The following is an 18,457-nucleotide window of genomic DNA, read 5'->3' on the forward strand; positions in this document are numbered from 1 at the left end:
TAATGGGTATTAAAGAGGGCACATTCTGCGTGGAGCACTGGGTGTTATGCACAAACAATGAATCATGGAACACTACATCAAAAACCAGTGATGTAATGTATGGTGATTAACATAACAATAAAAAAGAAAAGCAATTTAGTGTTCTAGAAAATCAAATGGAAACATGCAGAATAAAAAAGAAATAGAAAAGTTTTTTAAAGTCATTAAGTATAAGCTTAGCATTTGTAAGTTTATAAATAATGGAATGAGAACAAACGAAGATGTAATAATAAAGAAATAACAGGAAAAAAGATGTCGTATATATATACAATGGAATATTATGCAGCCATCAAAAGCAATGAAATCTTGCCACTTGCAATGACGTGGATGGAACTGGAGGGTATTATGCTGAGCGAAATAAGTTAATCAGAGAAAGACATATATCATATGATCTCACTGATATGAGAAATTTTTGATCTCAGGAAACAAACTGAGGGTTGCTGGAGTGGTGGGGGTGGGAGGGATGGGGCGGCTGGGTGATAGCCATTGGGGAGGGTATGTGCTATGGTGAGCACTGTGAATTGTGTCAGACTGTTGAATCACAGACCTGTACCTCTGAAACAAATAATACATTATATGTTAAAAAAAAAAAGAAGAAGAAGAAGAAGATAGCAGGACGGGAAAAATGAAGGTGGGGAAATCAGAGGGGGAAATGAACCATGAGAGACTATGGATTCTGAGAAACAAACTGAGGGTTCTAGAGAGGGTGGGGTGGGGGGATGGGTTAGCCTGGTGATGGGTATTAAAGAGGGCATGCACTGAATGGAGCCCTGGGTGTTATATGCAAGCAATGCATCATGGAACACTACATCAAAAACTAATGATATAATGTATAGTAACTAACATAACATAATAAAAAAATAGCAAAAAAAAAAAAAGAAAAGAGAATTCTCAAATAAATGCATGTTGATAAGTAACCCCTACACATACACACACACACATACACAAAAAGAGAGAGAGCAAAAGTAGTAATGTCTCTGACATGGACCCCCACAACATTTTTCTAGAGATGTCTCCTGAAGCAGGGGAAACAAAAGCAAAAATAAACTATTGGGACCACATCAAAATAAAAAGATTTATACAGTGAAGGAAACCATCAACAAAACAAAAAGTTTACTAAATAGAAGATATTTGGTAATGATATATCCAATGAGGGGTTAATATCCAAACATATAATGAGGTAATACAACTGAGCGGCAAAGAAATCTAAATAATCCAATTAAAAAATGAGCAAAAGACATGAACAGCCATTTCTCTGAAGAAGACATACAGATGGCCAACAGGCACATGAAAAGATGCTCATCATCACTTATCATCAGGAAATGCAGATTAAAACCACAATGAGATATCACCTCCTGCATGTCAGAATGGCTAAAATTACAAATGCAAGAAACAACAAGTATGCTGAGGATTTGGAGAAAAGGAACACTAGCACACTGTTGGTGGGAAGGCAAACTGTTGTAGTCACTGTGAAAAGAGTGTGATTGTTCCTCAAAAAATTATACATAGAATTACTGTATAATCCCATAACTCAAAAAGTGAAAAAAACAATCCCATTATCTCCACTACTGGGTATTTACCCAAAGAAAATGAAAACACTAATTCAAAAAAATAAATGCACACTTATGTTTATTGCATCATTATTTACAGTAGCCAAAATATGGGAGCAACTCAGGTGTCCATCCAGAGATGAGTGGATAAAGAACATGTGGTGGACATATAAAATGGAATATTACTCAGCCACAAAAAACAATGAAATCTTACCATTTGTAATGAGATGGATAGAGGTAGAGAGTATAGTGCTTGGCAACATAGGTCAGTCACAGAAAGACAAATACAATAGGATTTCACTCCTATGTGGAATTTAAGAAACAAAACAGATAATAGGGGGAAAAAAGAGAAAGAGAGGCAAACCAAGAAATAGACTCTGAACTATATAGAGAACAAATTGATGGTTATCAGAGGGGAGACATGTGAAGGGATGGGTGAAATAAGTGATGGGGATCAAAGAGTACTTATCATGATGAACACTGAGTAATGATTAGAAGTATTTAAATACTATTTTGTAAAGCTGAAACTAATATAACACTATACACTAATTATACTGGAATTAAAAATTAAAAATAAATAAGTAAAATCTTGAAATAATTTGTTTTGTTATATCAACAAAGCTTAGATCAATTTGTTTTGATTTGTATTTCTATAAATGTTGGATCTTTTCACTTAATTACACAGTTATATAGTTTTGTAAAACATTTGCATGTTCCAATGTAAAATAAGTTGCATTGAGTAAAACCTAGTCCTTACAACCGCCTCTCCACACAGTACCATCACTTCCCCTATAGATAACTGAATTTTATTACTACAGTTGTCTTGTGTTTAATTAAAGAATATGTGCAAATATATATATACATATTTTACACTGTCTTAGATCATCAGTAACATACTATACACATAATTCTCCATCTTACTTTTTTCAATGAACAATAAACAGTATATCCTGGAGATGAGAGCATAGCAATATATAGGATATTACTCCTTTGTATATATAAGCCGTCTATATTGTGACTGTAACATTTCCTTTAAAGAACATTTGAATTTTGTGTTTTACCATTTCAAATAGTGCTGCAATTAATAATTTTAAGCATGTATCTTTTTAAAATTTTCCAGCTTTTTTGTCCCCCCCAGCTTTATTTAGGTAAAACTGACAAACAGAATCATATATATTTAAAGTATACAATGTGATGATTTCATATATATGTACATATGGTGGAATGAGCACTGCAGTCAAATTAATTAATACATCCATCACCTCACATATTCACCTTGTGTGTGTGGTGAGCAGGCTTAGGATCTACTGTCTTAGCAAATTTCAAGTATTGTTGTTGTATAGTATTATTATACAGTATTATTAACTATAATCACACTATACATTCACCTTATAACTGAAAGATGTGCTCTTTCAACAGCATTATATGTTTCCCCCACTTTCCAATGCCTACCAACCACCAATCTACTCTCATTTTTTTATGACCCTGATTCTTCAAAGTGAGATCACTGGGGCAAAGTGTTAATGTGTGTATAATTTTCCTAGAGATGGGTTAATTTACCACATTGTAAGCTAGATCATTTTGTGTACCCACCAACATTGCATGATGACAACAATTTTTCTATAGTTTCACCCACAGAATATCAAACTCTGCAATTTTCCCCAATCTAAAGGGAGATAAATGATATTTTTGTGTAGATCTCATTCCTAATTTGCATTTCCCTTATTAGATGGAGGATTGCATATATTTAAATACCTTTTGCATTTTTAAAATTTCCACTTAGATTTATCAAAATCCTCTTGTCTGTTATTCCCTAACCTCTCAAGTTCAGGCACCAAATACACTGATAGCAGCCAAGGAGTGTCTAGACCTACAATATGCAAACCTTGGACTATTTTTCTATCTTAGACACTTGTCCCTCTCACAAAGTACCCCAGATAAAGTTTTTCCTTAGCTAATGTTTCCCTTTCATTTCCTGTGGCACATGTTCAGCTATCTTTTATGCTTTTAAATAAAATGATAACTCTGGAAAGGACAAGGAGGATTATCAGTCACATTAATTGATGATCTACTAATAATCAGAATTTATGCATTCACAAAAGAATGACAGGAATGCCAAAAATAGACTATGTATCCATTTATTTAAAAATCAGTTTTGAGGATCTACTGTGTAAACAGTAGATTTTTTTACTACTATGTCAGTAGAAAGACCAGTGCTGGCTATACAGTAACAATGACACAAAGTGTTATTCTCTCCCATGAGCAGAAAACTCGATTCTTGTCCTTTATTTTCCTAGGAAGGATCATATCAAAGGATTCTTTAGAGCTGATTGCTTTCACTGTTAAGTAACAGTCATTAAATTCATGGTTTGTTCAAGAGTGAATTATGGAAATGTCTGTGAAACACCTTGAGGGCAGTGGGTCAGTATTGTTTCAAGGGAAGTCCTAACTCAATTTTCTAGGCACCAATGCTATACCAACACTGAGAATAATTCAGGAGCTGGCTGCCTCACTTTTCCCATTTTCATTCCCTACATTATGAAGTGGATAGGTTTGCCCAGAGCCCACAAGGTCCTTAAAAATCTCTTCTTTTTTAAAAAAAACTTTTGCGTCACTCACCACAGTCTCAAGGAAATAGTTTTGCAAGTAGAAAATCTTCCTAAAGTAAAGACCAGTGGCAATGAGTCCTCCATTAACAGAGCAGAATTTTTCCACATATCTTAACAGTTTTTCTCCTAACGATTCATCATCCTTTTCAATTGATAGCAAGTGGGGAGAACTAAGGTTTGCCTTGAGTTTCTCCAATGACATGTTAAAGTCCTTGGCCATGGTTTCCAGGGATGCATCATCCAGCCCAAAGTAAGACCTGTAGAGGGTTAAGGTCTCCTCCAGCTTCTCCACATCATTATCACTGATCAAGCCCATGAAAGGGATGGTGGCTGATGCTCCAGCCTTCAGGGCCTCCAACCAGACCTTCTGTCTCAGGGAATCCCTCTTCTGGTCAATGGCGGCCTCAGTAATATTTGGCAGGTATTGCATGAAGATGTGGCGCTTGTGGGCTGGGAGGTCCCTCAGAAGGGTGGTCTCCAGGCTTTGGAAATCATAGTCAGACAACTCGAGGTTGGAGACTAAGAAGACCTGAGGGTCTCTCACTTTGGCATTCTGCAACTGAGTCACACAGTCATTGCGGATCCTTTGCAGGATTTCATCCTTATTGAATGTGTTGGGTTTACTCCTTTTTAGATTATATAAATCACTGTCCACTTTAGATCGGACAAAGTAGAAATTCTTGTTCATTTTTCTAATTGCCTTTGCTAGATGTGCATCATTGCTTTTGAAGCGTGTAGAAGAGATGATAATAAAGAAGTCATACTCACCAAATTTCATTTTCTCCAGATACTTCTGAGGCGGAAAGTTAGTGGTCCCTATGCCTGGCAGGTCCCATAATGTCACATTGGGAAACTTCTTGTGTTCATATTTGGTTCTCTCAAAAGTTGTTTCCAGTTCCCCAGTGGGGGCAGCCCCTTCTTCTTCATGCTCCAAACCCCGCAAGGCATTGATGAAGCTGGACTTTCCTGTCCCAGACTCCCCAGTCACAGCAATGCTCAGTGTGGCATTGTCAATGTCTCTCAATGCATCACTAATTGCAGAAACTGCTCTCTGAAGGTCCCCCTCCTTCAGGCATGATTGAATCAATGTGACGGTTTCCTGAGAGAGGATTTTGCTTTCCACCTTGAAGTTCTTAAAAAAGTTGTCAAAGCTGGAGGCCAAATCGCAACCCTTTCTATTAGAGGATGTGGAAGAGGAGGACCCCATGGCTGGAGCAGTAGAGGACCCTATGGGGAGCAAAGAAGAGGGAAGCAAAACGAGTTAGTGCAAGAGGTGGCTTGGGTGTGTTATCATGGGCAATGGAGAAACTCAGTCTTCACCACAACATTGTATTCAGGAGCTCTTCTCTTTCTGTTCAGGCTTTGTGTAGACTTCTGACCTAGAGGAAAAGTTTGCCCATGCTCAGCCTCTTCCCTTATCTTGGAAAGCCCTTCTTCTTAAAGGTGTTCTTCATTTTTCTAGACTTATTTCAAAGCCTGATTCTTCCATCCAAACTTAGCTGCCCATATTTTTCTTTATTTAACTTGCTTCACTTTTCTTTATTTGTAATGTTATGAAAATAATACTTCTTTGTGGTAGCAAATCTAAAAAGACAACACCAACATTCACCACCACACCCCTTCTCACCTGTGGTGTAAGAACCTCCAGAAAACACACTTCTGATAACCTCCAACATCAGCATGTCATAGACATTGATTCCCCTCTGAGGCAGCTAAATAAGAATTAGTGGCTCCTTTCCTTCTCAGAAAAGATGCTATATATCTTGATTAGGAGATAGAAAGTTTTAATAGTTGCAAATGTGTTTTCTTTTATCTAGAAAATGTGCTGGTTCATGAAACAAGGTATTGAAAGGATTATTTTTATTTTTCCTCTAGCAGAAGCAGTAGGTGGCATGGATTCCCATGTTCTAAAAAAACGTATTGGACTATCCACTTGGGACTTGCTATGAGTCATCCCAACTGTCCTGTGACCCCCACCCATTACCTGCTTTATGCCTGTGTATAAAAGTGGAAAGAAATCATGTAGGAGAGATAATCCACCTAGAGGACTGACTGATGTATAAAGTGTCATTGATGTAAAAGATCATGTTAGCAAAGACTGAAGCAGTTACTGAATGGGATGTAAGATATCAGTCACGATAAGGAGGTCCCTCTGTCACCTTCTCTGATGTGAATGAAACTGAGCACATTTTGGAGTCCTGGATCTATCTGATCACTGGAGACTTATACCTTAAGAGGTGCACCAGAAGAAATCATATACTCAGGACAAAATGTAATGTGCAATAGTTGTATACTGTCCCCTACTGAGATTGGGTGCAGAATTTTTAGACCAGGGAACAACCTCAAGTCACTACTGATGCCTGGGCAGCATGCAGGCTGTAGAAATGTCCTTTGGCTAGAAGTGAGGGATCAGGACATCCTCTATGGGCTTCCTTGTAGCCAAAGTCTGAAGTGCAGGAGAGGATGGCAAAAGATATTTTTGGAAGAAATTATTCAGACCAAGTGTACATTGTCTGGACTGGCACACATATGAATGGGGCATGCAAACATTCTCCTTAGAAGAGAAAAGTATGGGAATCTAGCTTGTCAAATATGAAAAAGGAAGCTATTAAGCTATTAATCATGGTGCCAACACTTCTGACTACCTGGCAGGAATATTTTTCACATACAGAAGAGTGGAAATCTTGAGCATCTGGCATGTGAAGGGACGACCCCTTGCTGTTTGGAGACCAAACCCCCACAACCCCTTTGGACAGCAGGCAGCACACAAAGCAAAATGAGCAAGCCTGGGTGTGGAAGTTGCATATACAACCTGGGCCTCAAGGAGGAGCCAACAAGGTGAGACTCCAGCCCCATCAGGTGTAGTCTCATGCCTGTGCATTCTCAGAGGATGGGGGAGGAAAAACAAAAAGAGTCCTTTAAACACCTTGCTTCATGAGCCAGCATACTTTCTAGATAAAACAATACATAGGAGGGTGAGGAAATCTGACTGAGACAGGTCCTAAGGAATGGAACAAATAAAAAGAAAGGGAACCAAATGACAGGATTAGAGGGTAAGCAGATATGGACAGTAAAATTCTGTGTGCTGAGCAAATTTCAACCTCACAAAAGCCATGCCCTATTGTTAAGGTTCTATACCTCACCTGATGTTGTATGTGAAGCTCTGTTATTTATTATTTTCTGCTGCAACAGCAGTGCAGGGGGAGCAGGGGCAGAGTACTTTATGGTATCCCTGGGAGGTTGTATTTCACCCTCAAGCAGTGTGTTCTCTGTAGCTGGGATAGAAATGGGAGGAAGGTGAGAAATCCATGCCAATAAACCTTAGATGTGCATCTCTACATATATTCCTCATCTCATCCCCTTAATAATTCTGTAAGGACATATAACCATTTCCAACTTCAAATTAAAAATCAAATAAATGATGAGGTTGAGAGACAGACAATGAGGGTCCTACTGTTAGCAATGCTCAGAACTAGGATCCAAGGGCAGAGCTCTGTCTCAGGAAGCAAAGGAAGAGCACACAATTAGGTGGGGAGAGGTAAAACTAGGACTCAAAATGAAGTCAGTGTGAGACACACAGGTTTTATATTTCTATGGAGAGATGTGTTAAAAAGAAAGCCACAGGGCCATAATGGATCCATTTAAGTTAAAGCCCCAAGTCAGTAAACCAAGACTTGGCACCTAACGGCAGTTTCAACCCCCAGGGATGTAATCTTACAGCAGTCAACTTGGCAGTTTCCTGGTTAGCACTAAAAACTGTACTGACAGATCCCCTTCTCTCCCCTTAGGATGGCAACTGTGCCTAAAACAAGGATTCTTTCCTAATAATTGTTTTTCTGCTTTCTTCATTTAAAATTCTTTCCTTTTCTACCACATAATGGTGCTCCTTTCTAATTCCTAGATGAGATATTACCCAATTCAAAAAATCACTTAATAAAGTCAATTAGGTCTTTAGAATTACTTGGTTCAATTTGTTTGTTTAACAGTTTGGTGTCAGTGTCTAGATCCAAAGCAAACTTCTGACTGTATTTGGGGACAACAAGCAAAACAAGTGTGGTGCCCCATGAATCCTTTTGAGTTCACTCTTTCTCAACATTTCCAAGAGCCATTGGTAAGTCCATCTTGCTTTGGGCTCTGCTCTTTTTTGCATTAGAGCTTCTGAATGAATTGCCTTTCCAACCCAGGGTTAATAGATAATTCTGTCACTGATATAGGAGGTTCTGACAGAGCAACCATTCTTAGCCCTTGGTTCAATCCACAAGTCCACATTGGAATTCCTTCCCCAGTTCCAGTCCACAGTCTATATTCACTGCTCTTTGGTGGCTTAGTCTGTTCCCTGTTTCCTGTCTGCCATCTTCATTAATGGAATCTGCTGATTTAGTCCACAATGGAAATTTGTGGTTATGTGTAGAGGGCACTCTATTGAATAGTTCATAGTAACTTAAACCTAGTCCTTGGTTCTGAACTCAGATTCCAAGTTGGGAACTGTTGGTGGCAGCTACAGTTCTCCATGTGTGTGGAATCAGGCTGCAGCCCCCATTCTTGGAGGTCTACTAGTTCAATCACTGTCTCAATCCCTAGTTATTTGGGTACTGCTGGTGTCCATAGTTCAATTACATCAATACTGTTGGTTTCTCTTAATATGTCCATGAGGTAAATGATTAGCTTAGGGTAAAACACTAAATAAACAAATAAACAAAAATAAATGGGATTTTTAAAAACTCCAAACAGTTAAGTGCTCTACCCACCAGCACACTGTGTATGTTATATCTAAGATCTATGGTTCTGCCTCTTTCTCTGTTGGTAGGAATGCAGACTAGGGCTGCACTCTGGAAAACAGTATGGAGGTGACTCAAAAAGTTAAAAATAGAACTACCATATGATCCAATAATTGCAATACTAGATATTTACCCAAAGAATTAAAAAAAACTGATTCCAAAGGATACATGCACCCCAATATTTATAGCAGCATTATCTACAATAGCCAAATTATGGAACTAGCCCAAATGTCCATTGACTGATGAATGGATAAAGAACATGTGGTACATATATAGAAAATGGAATATATAGAAAATTTCATCCATAAAAAAATAAAGTCTTCTCATTTACAAAGATGTGGATGGACTATCACATCATTCTGAACACCTATGAATTCAACCTGAGATGTAAGAAAAGAATTGCTGAATCTCTACAAGTGGAAAAGCGACCACTTTTTGCAAGGTAGGAGGTGCAGGGAAGTGAATCTGAGGGGAGAAAGATAAAGGGCAGGTGAGGGAACCTCCATAAGCTGGTTATGGGAAAGAGAAATAACCCCAGAGCACAAAGCCAAAACCTGTAGAAATCTGCTTCAGTGAAAGACATCCCTGCCTGAAATGTGCTCATTAGGTGAAGCGGGAGACTAGTTGGGACAATGTGGTCTCAGGATCCCCTGAATCACAGAAAGAACAGGTTGCCTGAGCCAGTAGAGTTCCCAAGCATTGGAGCAGAGAAACCAGTTGTCAGCAAGCTCTGGAGGAGGCCCTCAATTCAGTTCACCATAAACCACAAGCTATGGCCCGCTGGGGTGACTGCTCTCTGTGTGGAGACCCTGTAAAGGACAGGAGCATGGGGACCCTCTGCCTTCCCCTGGGAGGGGCAGAGCAGGTGCGTGCAGGACCAGGCAACAGTTCTCTGTGTGGGAGCCCTGTAAAGGACAGTAACTGGCAACCATCCGCAGTCCCCTGGGAGGATTGTTGTGGGCACACACCGCAGGAGTCTGTAGAGTTTGGCACACACAAAATCGAAGACCATTTATCCCTGAGAGAGGGGGCCATAATTTTTCAGTTCTGGGGCTAGAGATCGGGCATGGCCATTTTTATTTTGATCCTCTAAAGAGGCATGAAAGCCTTCAGGGAACAAATGCCAGTCAGAGCAACTAAAAACAACTTACACTGAGTCTGGTCCACTCACAAGGGGAGGTGAAGTACTCCCAGGCAAAGACACCTAAGAATCAATGCAGCAGGTCCCACACCCAAAAGGTCAACTGGAAGAACAGGTGAACAGCAAGTTTACAGCCCACATGGGATTGCAAAACTCCAGTGCTAGGGGAAAATAGTATATACAATTTGAGGGTTTTTTTCTCATGATTCGTTTATCTTTCTGTTTAAAATTTTCCATTTTTTTTCTTTTTTCCTCTTTCAACAAGTTTCTTATTTTATCAAGTCTTTGTTTTTAAGTCTTTTTTTAACTTTCCTTTTTTACATTTACTTTATAAGTGTATATGTATATATATATATGTATGTGTATATATATTCCTCATTTTGGCTTCCTTTCTCTATTCAATTTTATACACATACACACACACACACACACACACACACACACACATACGCACATTGTTTTGCTTTCCTTACAATTTTGGGATTTAGTGTCTTCTAACAACAGACCAAAATACACTAAGGACCAAGTGGATCACCCTGTTTTGTCCACCTTATGAAATTATATACTATCTTCTCCTGTCCTTTTTTTTTCTTTCCTTTTTTTCCTTTTTCAGTTTTTTCTAGTTTCTGACCTCTTCAGATTTGTCTAATGTGTATTTTGCTTGGGTCATGGTTCATATTTTTGATAGTGTTCACTCATTCATCCATTCTTCTCTGGGCAAAATGACTAGAAGGAGGAATTCACAACAAAAGAAAGAACCAGAGGTAATACTCTCTGCCACAGATCTAATTGATATGGATATAAGTAAAACATTGGAGTTGTAATTCAGGATAACAATTATAAAGTTACTAGCTGGGCTTGAAAAAGGGATAAAAAACACTAGAGAATATCTTAGTGCAGAAATGAAAATTAATCAGGCCAAAAATAAAAATGCTCTAACTGAGATGCAGTCTAAATTGCATACCCTAACAGGGGGGGTAAATGAGGCAGAAGAGAGAGGGAGTGACACAGAAGACAAGTTGATGGAAAGGAAGGAAGTTGAGGAAAAGAGAGATAAACAACTAATGGAACATGAGGGGAGGCTTTGAGAAATCAGTGATACCATAAAGCAAAACAATATTAGGATTATTGGGGTCCATGAGGCAGAAGAAAGAGAGAGAGAACCAGAGGGTATATTTGAGCAAATCATAGCTGAGAAATTCTCTAATCTGGGGAAGGAAACAGGCTTTCAAGTCCAATAGGGAAAGAGAACACCTCTCAAAATAAATAAAATAGACCAACACCCCAACATATAGTAGTGAAACTTGCAAATTTCAAGGTAAAGAGAAAAATCCTGAAAGTAGCTGAAAGAAATTCTGAAAGAAAAGAGATTTCTTAAGTTACAGGGGTAGAAACATTAGGCTGGCATTAAACCTATCCACAGAGACCTGGCAGGCCAGAAAGGGCTGTCATTATATATTCAGGGTACTAAATTGAGAAAAACAGCCAGGAATACTTCATCTAGCAAGGCTTTCATTCAGAATGGAAGGAGAGATAAAGAGCTTCCAGGACAAACAGAAATTAAAAGAATTTGTGACCATGAATCCAGCCTTGTAAGAAATATTAAAGGGGATCCTGTCAGCAAAGTGAGAGCCCAAGAATAACATAGACCAGAAGAAACAGAGGCAATCTACAGAAATCTACATGGGCTTTAAAGATAATACAATGGTATTAAATTCATACCTTTCAATAGTTACTCTGAATGTAAATGGGCTAAATGCTCCAATCAAAAGACATAGATTGGATAAAAAAGCAAGACCCATCCTTATGCTGTCTACAAGAGACTCATTTTACACCTAAAGTCTCCTCCAGACTGAAAGTGAGGGGGTGGACAACAATTTATCATGCTAATAGACCTCAAAAGATAGCTGGGGTAGCAATCCTCATATCAGACAAATTAGATTTTAAACCAAAGACTATAGTAAGGGATGAAGAAGGACACTATATCATACTTAAAGGGTCTACCCAAAAAGAAGATCTAACAGTTATAAATATTTGTGTCCCTAACTTGGGAGTAGCCAGTTAGATCAACCAATTAATAACCAAATTAAAGAAACACATTGATAATAATACAATAATGGTAGGGGACTTCAACACCCCACTCACAGCAAAGGAGAGATCATCTAAGCAGAAGATCAAAGAAAACAAGGATTTTGAATGACACACTTGACCAAATGGACTTCACAGATATACACAGAGTGTGCCATCCCAAAGCAATACAGAAGAATACACATTCTTCTCAAGTGCACATGGAACATTCTCCAGAATAGATCAAAGACTGGGTCATAAATCAGGTCTCAACAAAGGCAGAAGATTGGGATTATTCCCTTCATGTTTTCAGACCACAGTGCTTTAAAACTTGAACTCCATCAGAAGAGGAAATTTGGAAGGAACTCAAACACTTGGAGGCTAAAGAGAATCCTACTAAAGAATGAATAGGTCAACCAGGAAATTAAAGAATAATTTAAAAAATTAATGGCAACTAATGAAAATGAAGACACAACTGTTCAAAATCTCTTGGATACAGCAAAGGAGGTCCTAAATGGGAAGTACATAGCAATACAAGCCTTTATCAAAAAATTAGAAAAGTTAGATTACACCTAAAGGAGCTGGAGAAAGAACAGCAAATACTGCCTAAACCAAGTAGGAGAAGAGAAATAATAAAGATTAAAACAAATCAATGAAATAGAAACTAGAACAGTAAAACAAATCCATGGAATTAGAAGCTTCTTTGAAAGAATTAATAACATTCATAAACCCCTCAGCAAACTTATCAAAAAGAAAAGAGAAAGGACCCAAATTAATAAAATCACGAATGAAAGAAGAGAGATCATGACCAACAGCAAGAAAATACAACAATTTTAAGAACACATTATGAGCAACTATATGCCAACAAGTTAGGCATCTGGAAGAAATGGATGCATTCCTGCAAACTTATAAACTACCAAAACTGAAACAGGAAGAAATAGAAAGCATGAACAGACCCATAACCAGCAAGGAAATTGAAGCAGTAATAAGTCTCCCAAAACACCAGAGTCCAGGGCCAGATGACTTCCCAGGGGAATTCTACCAAATATTTAAAGAGGAACTAATACCTATTCTTCTGAAGTTATTTAAAAAATAGAAGTGAAAGGAAAGCATTCTATGAGGCCAGCATTACCTTGATCCCAAAACCAGACAAAGAACCCACCATAAAGGAGAATTACAGACCAATATCCCTTATGAAGATGGATACCAAAATACTCACCAAGATCCTAGCTAATAGGATCCACAGTACATTAGGATTATTCACCACGACCAAGTGGGATTTATTCCTGGGCTGCAAGGGTGGTTCAATGTTCACAAAACAATCAACGTGACATATCACATTAATAAAAGAAAAGACAAGAACCATATGATCCTCTCAATTGATGCAGAAAAAGCATTTGACAAAGTACAGCATTGTTTCTTTATGAAAACTCTTCAAAATGTAGGGATAGAGGGAACATGTCTCAATATCATAAAAGCCATCTACAAAAAGCCCACAGCAAATATTATTCTCAATGGGGAAAACTGAAAGCTTTTCCTCTAAGGTCAGGAACATGGCAGGGATATCCACTATCACCACTGTTGTTCAACATAGTACTAGAAGTCCTAGCCTCAGTAACCAGACAACAAAAAGAAATAAAAGGCATGTAAATTGGCAAAGAAGTCAAACTCTCACTCTTTGCAGATGACAGGATACTTTATGTGGAAAACCCAAAAGACTCCACCCCCAAGTTGCTAGAACTCATACAGCAATTCAGCAATGTGGGAGGTTATAAAATTAATGCACAGAAATCAGTTGCATTCTTATACACTAACAATCTGACTGAAGAAAGAGAAATTAAGAAATTGATCCCATTTACAATTGCACCAAAAACCATAAGATACCTAGGAAGAAATCTAAGCAAAAAAGTAAAGGATCTGTACTCTAGAAACTATAGAATACTTACAAAAGAAATTGAGGAAGACACAAAGAGATGGAAAAACATTCCATGCTCATGGATTGGAAGAATAAACACTGTGAAAATGTCCATGCTGTCCAGAGCAATCTATACCTTCAATGCCATCCTAATCAAAATTCCAATGGCATTTTTCAAAGTGCTAAAACAAACAATCCTATAATTTTATGGAATCAGAAAAGACCCCGAATCGCCAAGGAAATGTTGAAAAAGAGAAACAAAACTAGGGGCATCACAATGCCAGACTTCTAGCTATATTACAAAGCTGTAATCTTCAAGACAATATGGTACTAGGACAAGAACCGACACAGCCACCAATGGAACAGAATAGAGAGCCCAATGTGAGTCGGTCCTGACATGCAACTCACATTGGGAATGAATAAATTTTAATACAAAAGTAAGCTGGTGAAAAATTAATATTTGGTTTCCTATCTGCTAAAAAGACAAAGTTTTCATTTCTTTGTTTTTAACATTTGATCTACTTTTGGTAATAGGTTGTTAAGGTTTCCTTTCCATTTAAATGATCTTCTTAGAAAGCAAAACACGTGAAATTTCTAGAAATTTGATACCATCTTAATATAATGTTATCACTTGTAATCACTCTCTTACCTTCTGAAATTGCTGTCATCAAAACTGAGGCTCACACTAAAAGGACTGAACCAGAGTATCAGGAAAATGCCCCAGCTGACTCTCACACAAAGGCAGCCAGCAAAAGAATCTATAAAGATTGTGGCACATGTGGATAACATCCATTCTGCTGCTAGAAAAAAATATCCCCTCATTGTGAGATTTCTGCCATTCTGATGTCAGGGTAACATGGCAACACTCTACTTCTGAACCAGAGAAAATAAGATAGATAAACAATGGCTATAAGTTGAACAAACAATTAAGCTTTGGGAAACCCAAGACAGCTGCTTGATTTTTCCTGACTCCTTGATAAACTCCATTTTTTGTTTTTTTCACCCCTTCACCAACCATAGTACATTTAAGATGACTCAAACTATGACTAGACATTCGAGGGGAGATTTGTATAAAATTGTGAGAACAGTCTACCAGCAATGTCTGACTTGTCAGGTCCATTATCCTGGAAAAACTGTTTTGCCCCTGGAGGCCTCACACAGGAATTCCTGTATTGAATACCTGCAGATGGTTTTTATTCAACTAAAACCTAGTACAGGTTATCAATATTTTCTTGATGTTATATGTATGTTTTTCACATATGTTGAAGATTTCTCCTGCTGCAAGGCTGACGTTCTCACAGTAGCACAAAAACTGGTAGAAACTGTGTTTGCCACATGGGATATACCTTCCACAATTGCCAGTGATTGAGGCAGCCATTTCATTGGACAAATCATACCAGCTTAATCAAAACCTTACAAACTTCTTGGAATCATCACTGGCCCTATCACCCTCAATCATCAGGCAAAGCTGAGAGATTTAATGGGATCCTCAAACTTAAAATTTTTAAACTAGCCAAAAATACCTAGATATCCCTACCCTAAGGTATCACCTTTGGACATGCTGACCCTTTGCAGTACCCTCTTTGGGCAATGTAAACTCACCCCACACAACATAGTCACTGGAAGACCAATGTCTATTGGTATAAAACTTTCTGCTGATACCTTGTTGTTTCATGCTAGTATGACCAACTACAGCAAAATATTTAATGTTTTACCATTAAGACTATCATCAACAGGTTAAAGATGTCTTCCTAGATCCCAATTCAAAGGATCCTGTTGGTCATAGTCTAGAGTCTGGTGATTGGGTATTCTGGATCGAAAGGGATCTTGCCAAGTGCTCTCAACCACTGATATTTCTACAAAACTAGAAGATGTTGAATCTTGGGTACACATTTCACAGCTAAAGAAGGCTTTACCTGACACCTGGTCCTGTACAGATGCTAGAAATCTCTAAATCAATTGAATAGGTGGATAAGTAGCTGACATCGAGGTAGACTGCCTTCCTCCAAGACAACAGATCAAGTCTTCATACTTTAACTAAATATGAAACCCTTTGTCCTTCTTTTCCTTTCCTTTATTCTGACATAATCCTGGAAAAATAATGCCTGATAAAATAAAAATAAAATAAATAAAAATAAAAATAAAAATAATGCTCAGCTGTATGTCTGAGCCAGTTGCTCAGAAGGGGAGGAAACTCCAGAATGTAAAACAATCTTTTATTTTAGTCTAAGAGAAAATCCAATCATGTCCCTAAATTTTCTCAAGCAAAATATGACATCACATTGGTCAGCTCCCTTGGATTTACATCACTGAGTTAAAAAAAGAGCAACCAGGGCACATTCATAACTCAAGATTTGCTTCCTTTGACAAGGTTATGCTTCCCTGGTTAACAGTAAATTTACAGGACAATTTGATCAGGAACCTTTCCTTAACTCCTAAAGATATTACAAAATCCATTCCTAAGACAATAAATGCCCAAGAAAGAGCCCTAGACTCTCTGGCCAAAGATTGTCTTGACAATAAGACAGCCTCTGATTATCTTTTAGCCTAGCAAGAGCTGTCTATACTGTAACCAACATCACCAGTGCATCCAGATTAACACTTCTGGGGAAATTGAAACACAACTACATAAGATCACTGAGCAAGCCACTTGGCTTAAAAAGATGACTCCGTTAGTGGGGACTTCCTTTGATTTATTTGATTTTGAGTATTTGGGTCTTGGAAACCATGCCTTCAAAGTACACTCTAATCATTAAAAAGAATCCTGTTTATAAAAATTATAATAATCTACCAGGTATATTGTATGGTATCAAAAGTTTTAAATGCATGTTCACCGGTGCTGACCACTAAACAAATAATCTCCCTGAGACTGGAATGTCAGAAAAAGAAGGTAGAGGGATGGCTGATACCAAAAGGGTGAACCTGAAGTCATCACCTGTGAATATCACAGAGATTAAGCAAGAACATCATGACATGTGAATACCATGCAAAGGATCAACAAAAGCTGCAAGAACCACTGAAGAGTAGCTCAAGTTGGCACCATTGTCTTACATTTTGATCACATCTTTAAGTTAAGCTTAGAGTCTGAACAAAGTAGGGGAATTGTGAAAAAGAAGTTCCACAGGGCCACAGGGTCACAAGGCCATAGGAGCTTCTTAAGTTAAGGCCTGACCTCATTAAACCAAGACCAAATACCTAACCTAACTACAGTTTCACTCCCCTGGGCATGTATAATTTAACCAGTCAATGTAGGAATTTCCTGATCAGCCATGGGAAATTTGCTTTCCCTTCCCTTTAGGAGAGCAATCCTGACTAAAGCAATGGATTCTTGGGGTCCCAGGGTGGCTCAATTGGTGAAGCATCCTACTCTTAATCTCAACTCAGGTCTTGACCTCAGGGTTGTGAGTTCAAGCCCCAAACTGGGCTCCATGCTGGTCATGGAGTGTACTTAAAAAATAAAAAAAAAATAAACCGCAATGGGTTCTTTGATAATATTTTTTCCCCTTCCTCTCTTCCTTTAAAAACATTTGTTTTCCTACAGTTCAATAGGGCTTCTCTGTATTTGCTAGATAAGATGCTACCTAATTCATGACTCATTTAATAAAGCCAATCATTCTTTCCTATTTATTCAGTTGAATTGTCTTTTAACATATATATGCATTGTATCCCCAAGGGAAGGTATTTAGGCATGAGATGGGGGATGTTTGATCCAGAAGCTCTTGGGGAAAAGCCCCTATCCACTGACACCCCTGACATTCACACGATCCTTCTGCAGTTCACAGGAATAAAGTTTGTTCTCTGAAAATGTCCCAAATAGTTAAGTGCTCTGACTGGCTTAAGACATCCACCAGACATCCTGCCCCTCAGCCTTCTAAGTCCACAGCACCCAAAATCAAGCATCCAGACACTCTCACCCTTAGATGTATGGATCTAGAATTGTATTTTTAAACCTGTACTCAATCCAAAGTGATTTCTTGCTTACCAAATCCTGAAAGAAAAGAGTCTTCTGGTGTCAGAGTTGAACTCTGAATGTGTCCCCTGGCAGCTCAGGAAACGCTAAGTCTGGTTCAAGTGCTCCCTCTAGTCCACAGCAGGAACACTCCTCTGCACAGACTGGCCTTGCACTGTGGTCACTGCAGAGATTAAAGAGCTGACTGTCACCCAAAGGTCTAAACTGTATGTGAGGAGCAGACAGGATTTAAATCATCTCTGACCTCGGCTCCACCCCCACAGGAATCTGGCCAAGAGTAAAAAAGCAGGCATCACATTACAGAGCCCTGAATTTCCAAGAACAGAAAGTGATATCAAAGTTCAGTAGTTTTCTCTTCTGGGAAACACAGCCATTGTCAGGAAGGGAA

The 18,457-nt window shown here is 38.4% G+C and overlaps 1 protein-coding gene across 1 annotated transcript; it reads right to left on the minus strand.

Moving 5' to 3' along the window:
• Positions 1 to 3,717: 3,717 nt before the first annotated feature.
• On the minus strand, positions 3,718 to 18,253 carry LOC114201216 (interferon-gamma-inducible GTPase 10-like). Its single transcript, XM_028093778.2, has 2 exons — positions 18,082 to 18,253; positions 3,718 to 5,425 (listed from the first exon to the last, which is right to left on the minus strand). The coding sequence occupies exon 2, from the start codon at positions 5,403 to 5,405 to the stop codon at positions 4,083 to 4,085; it is 1,323 nt and encodes a 440-aa protein (XP_027949579.1). The 5' UTR covers positions 5,406 to 5,425; positions 18,082 to 18,253; the 3' UTR covers positions 3,718 to 4,082.
• Positions 18,254 to 18,457: the final 204 nt, after the last annotated feature.

Source organism: Eumetopias jubatus, unplaced genomic scaffold, assembly GCF_037043125.1.
Source record: "Eumetopias jubatus isolate StellerSeaLion01/CBP00866 unplaced genomic scaffold, mEumJub1_p1.0 scaffold_5, whole genome shotgun sequence".
NCBI lineage: Eukaryota > Metazoa > Chordata > Mammalia > Carnivora > Otariidae > Eumetopias > Eumetopias jubatus.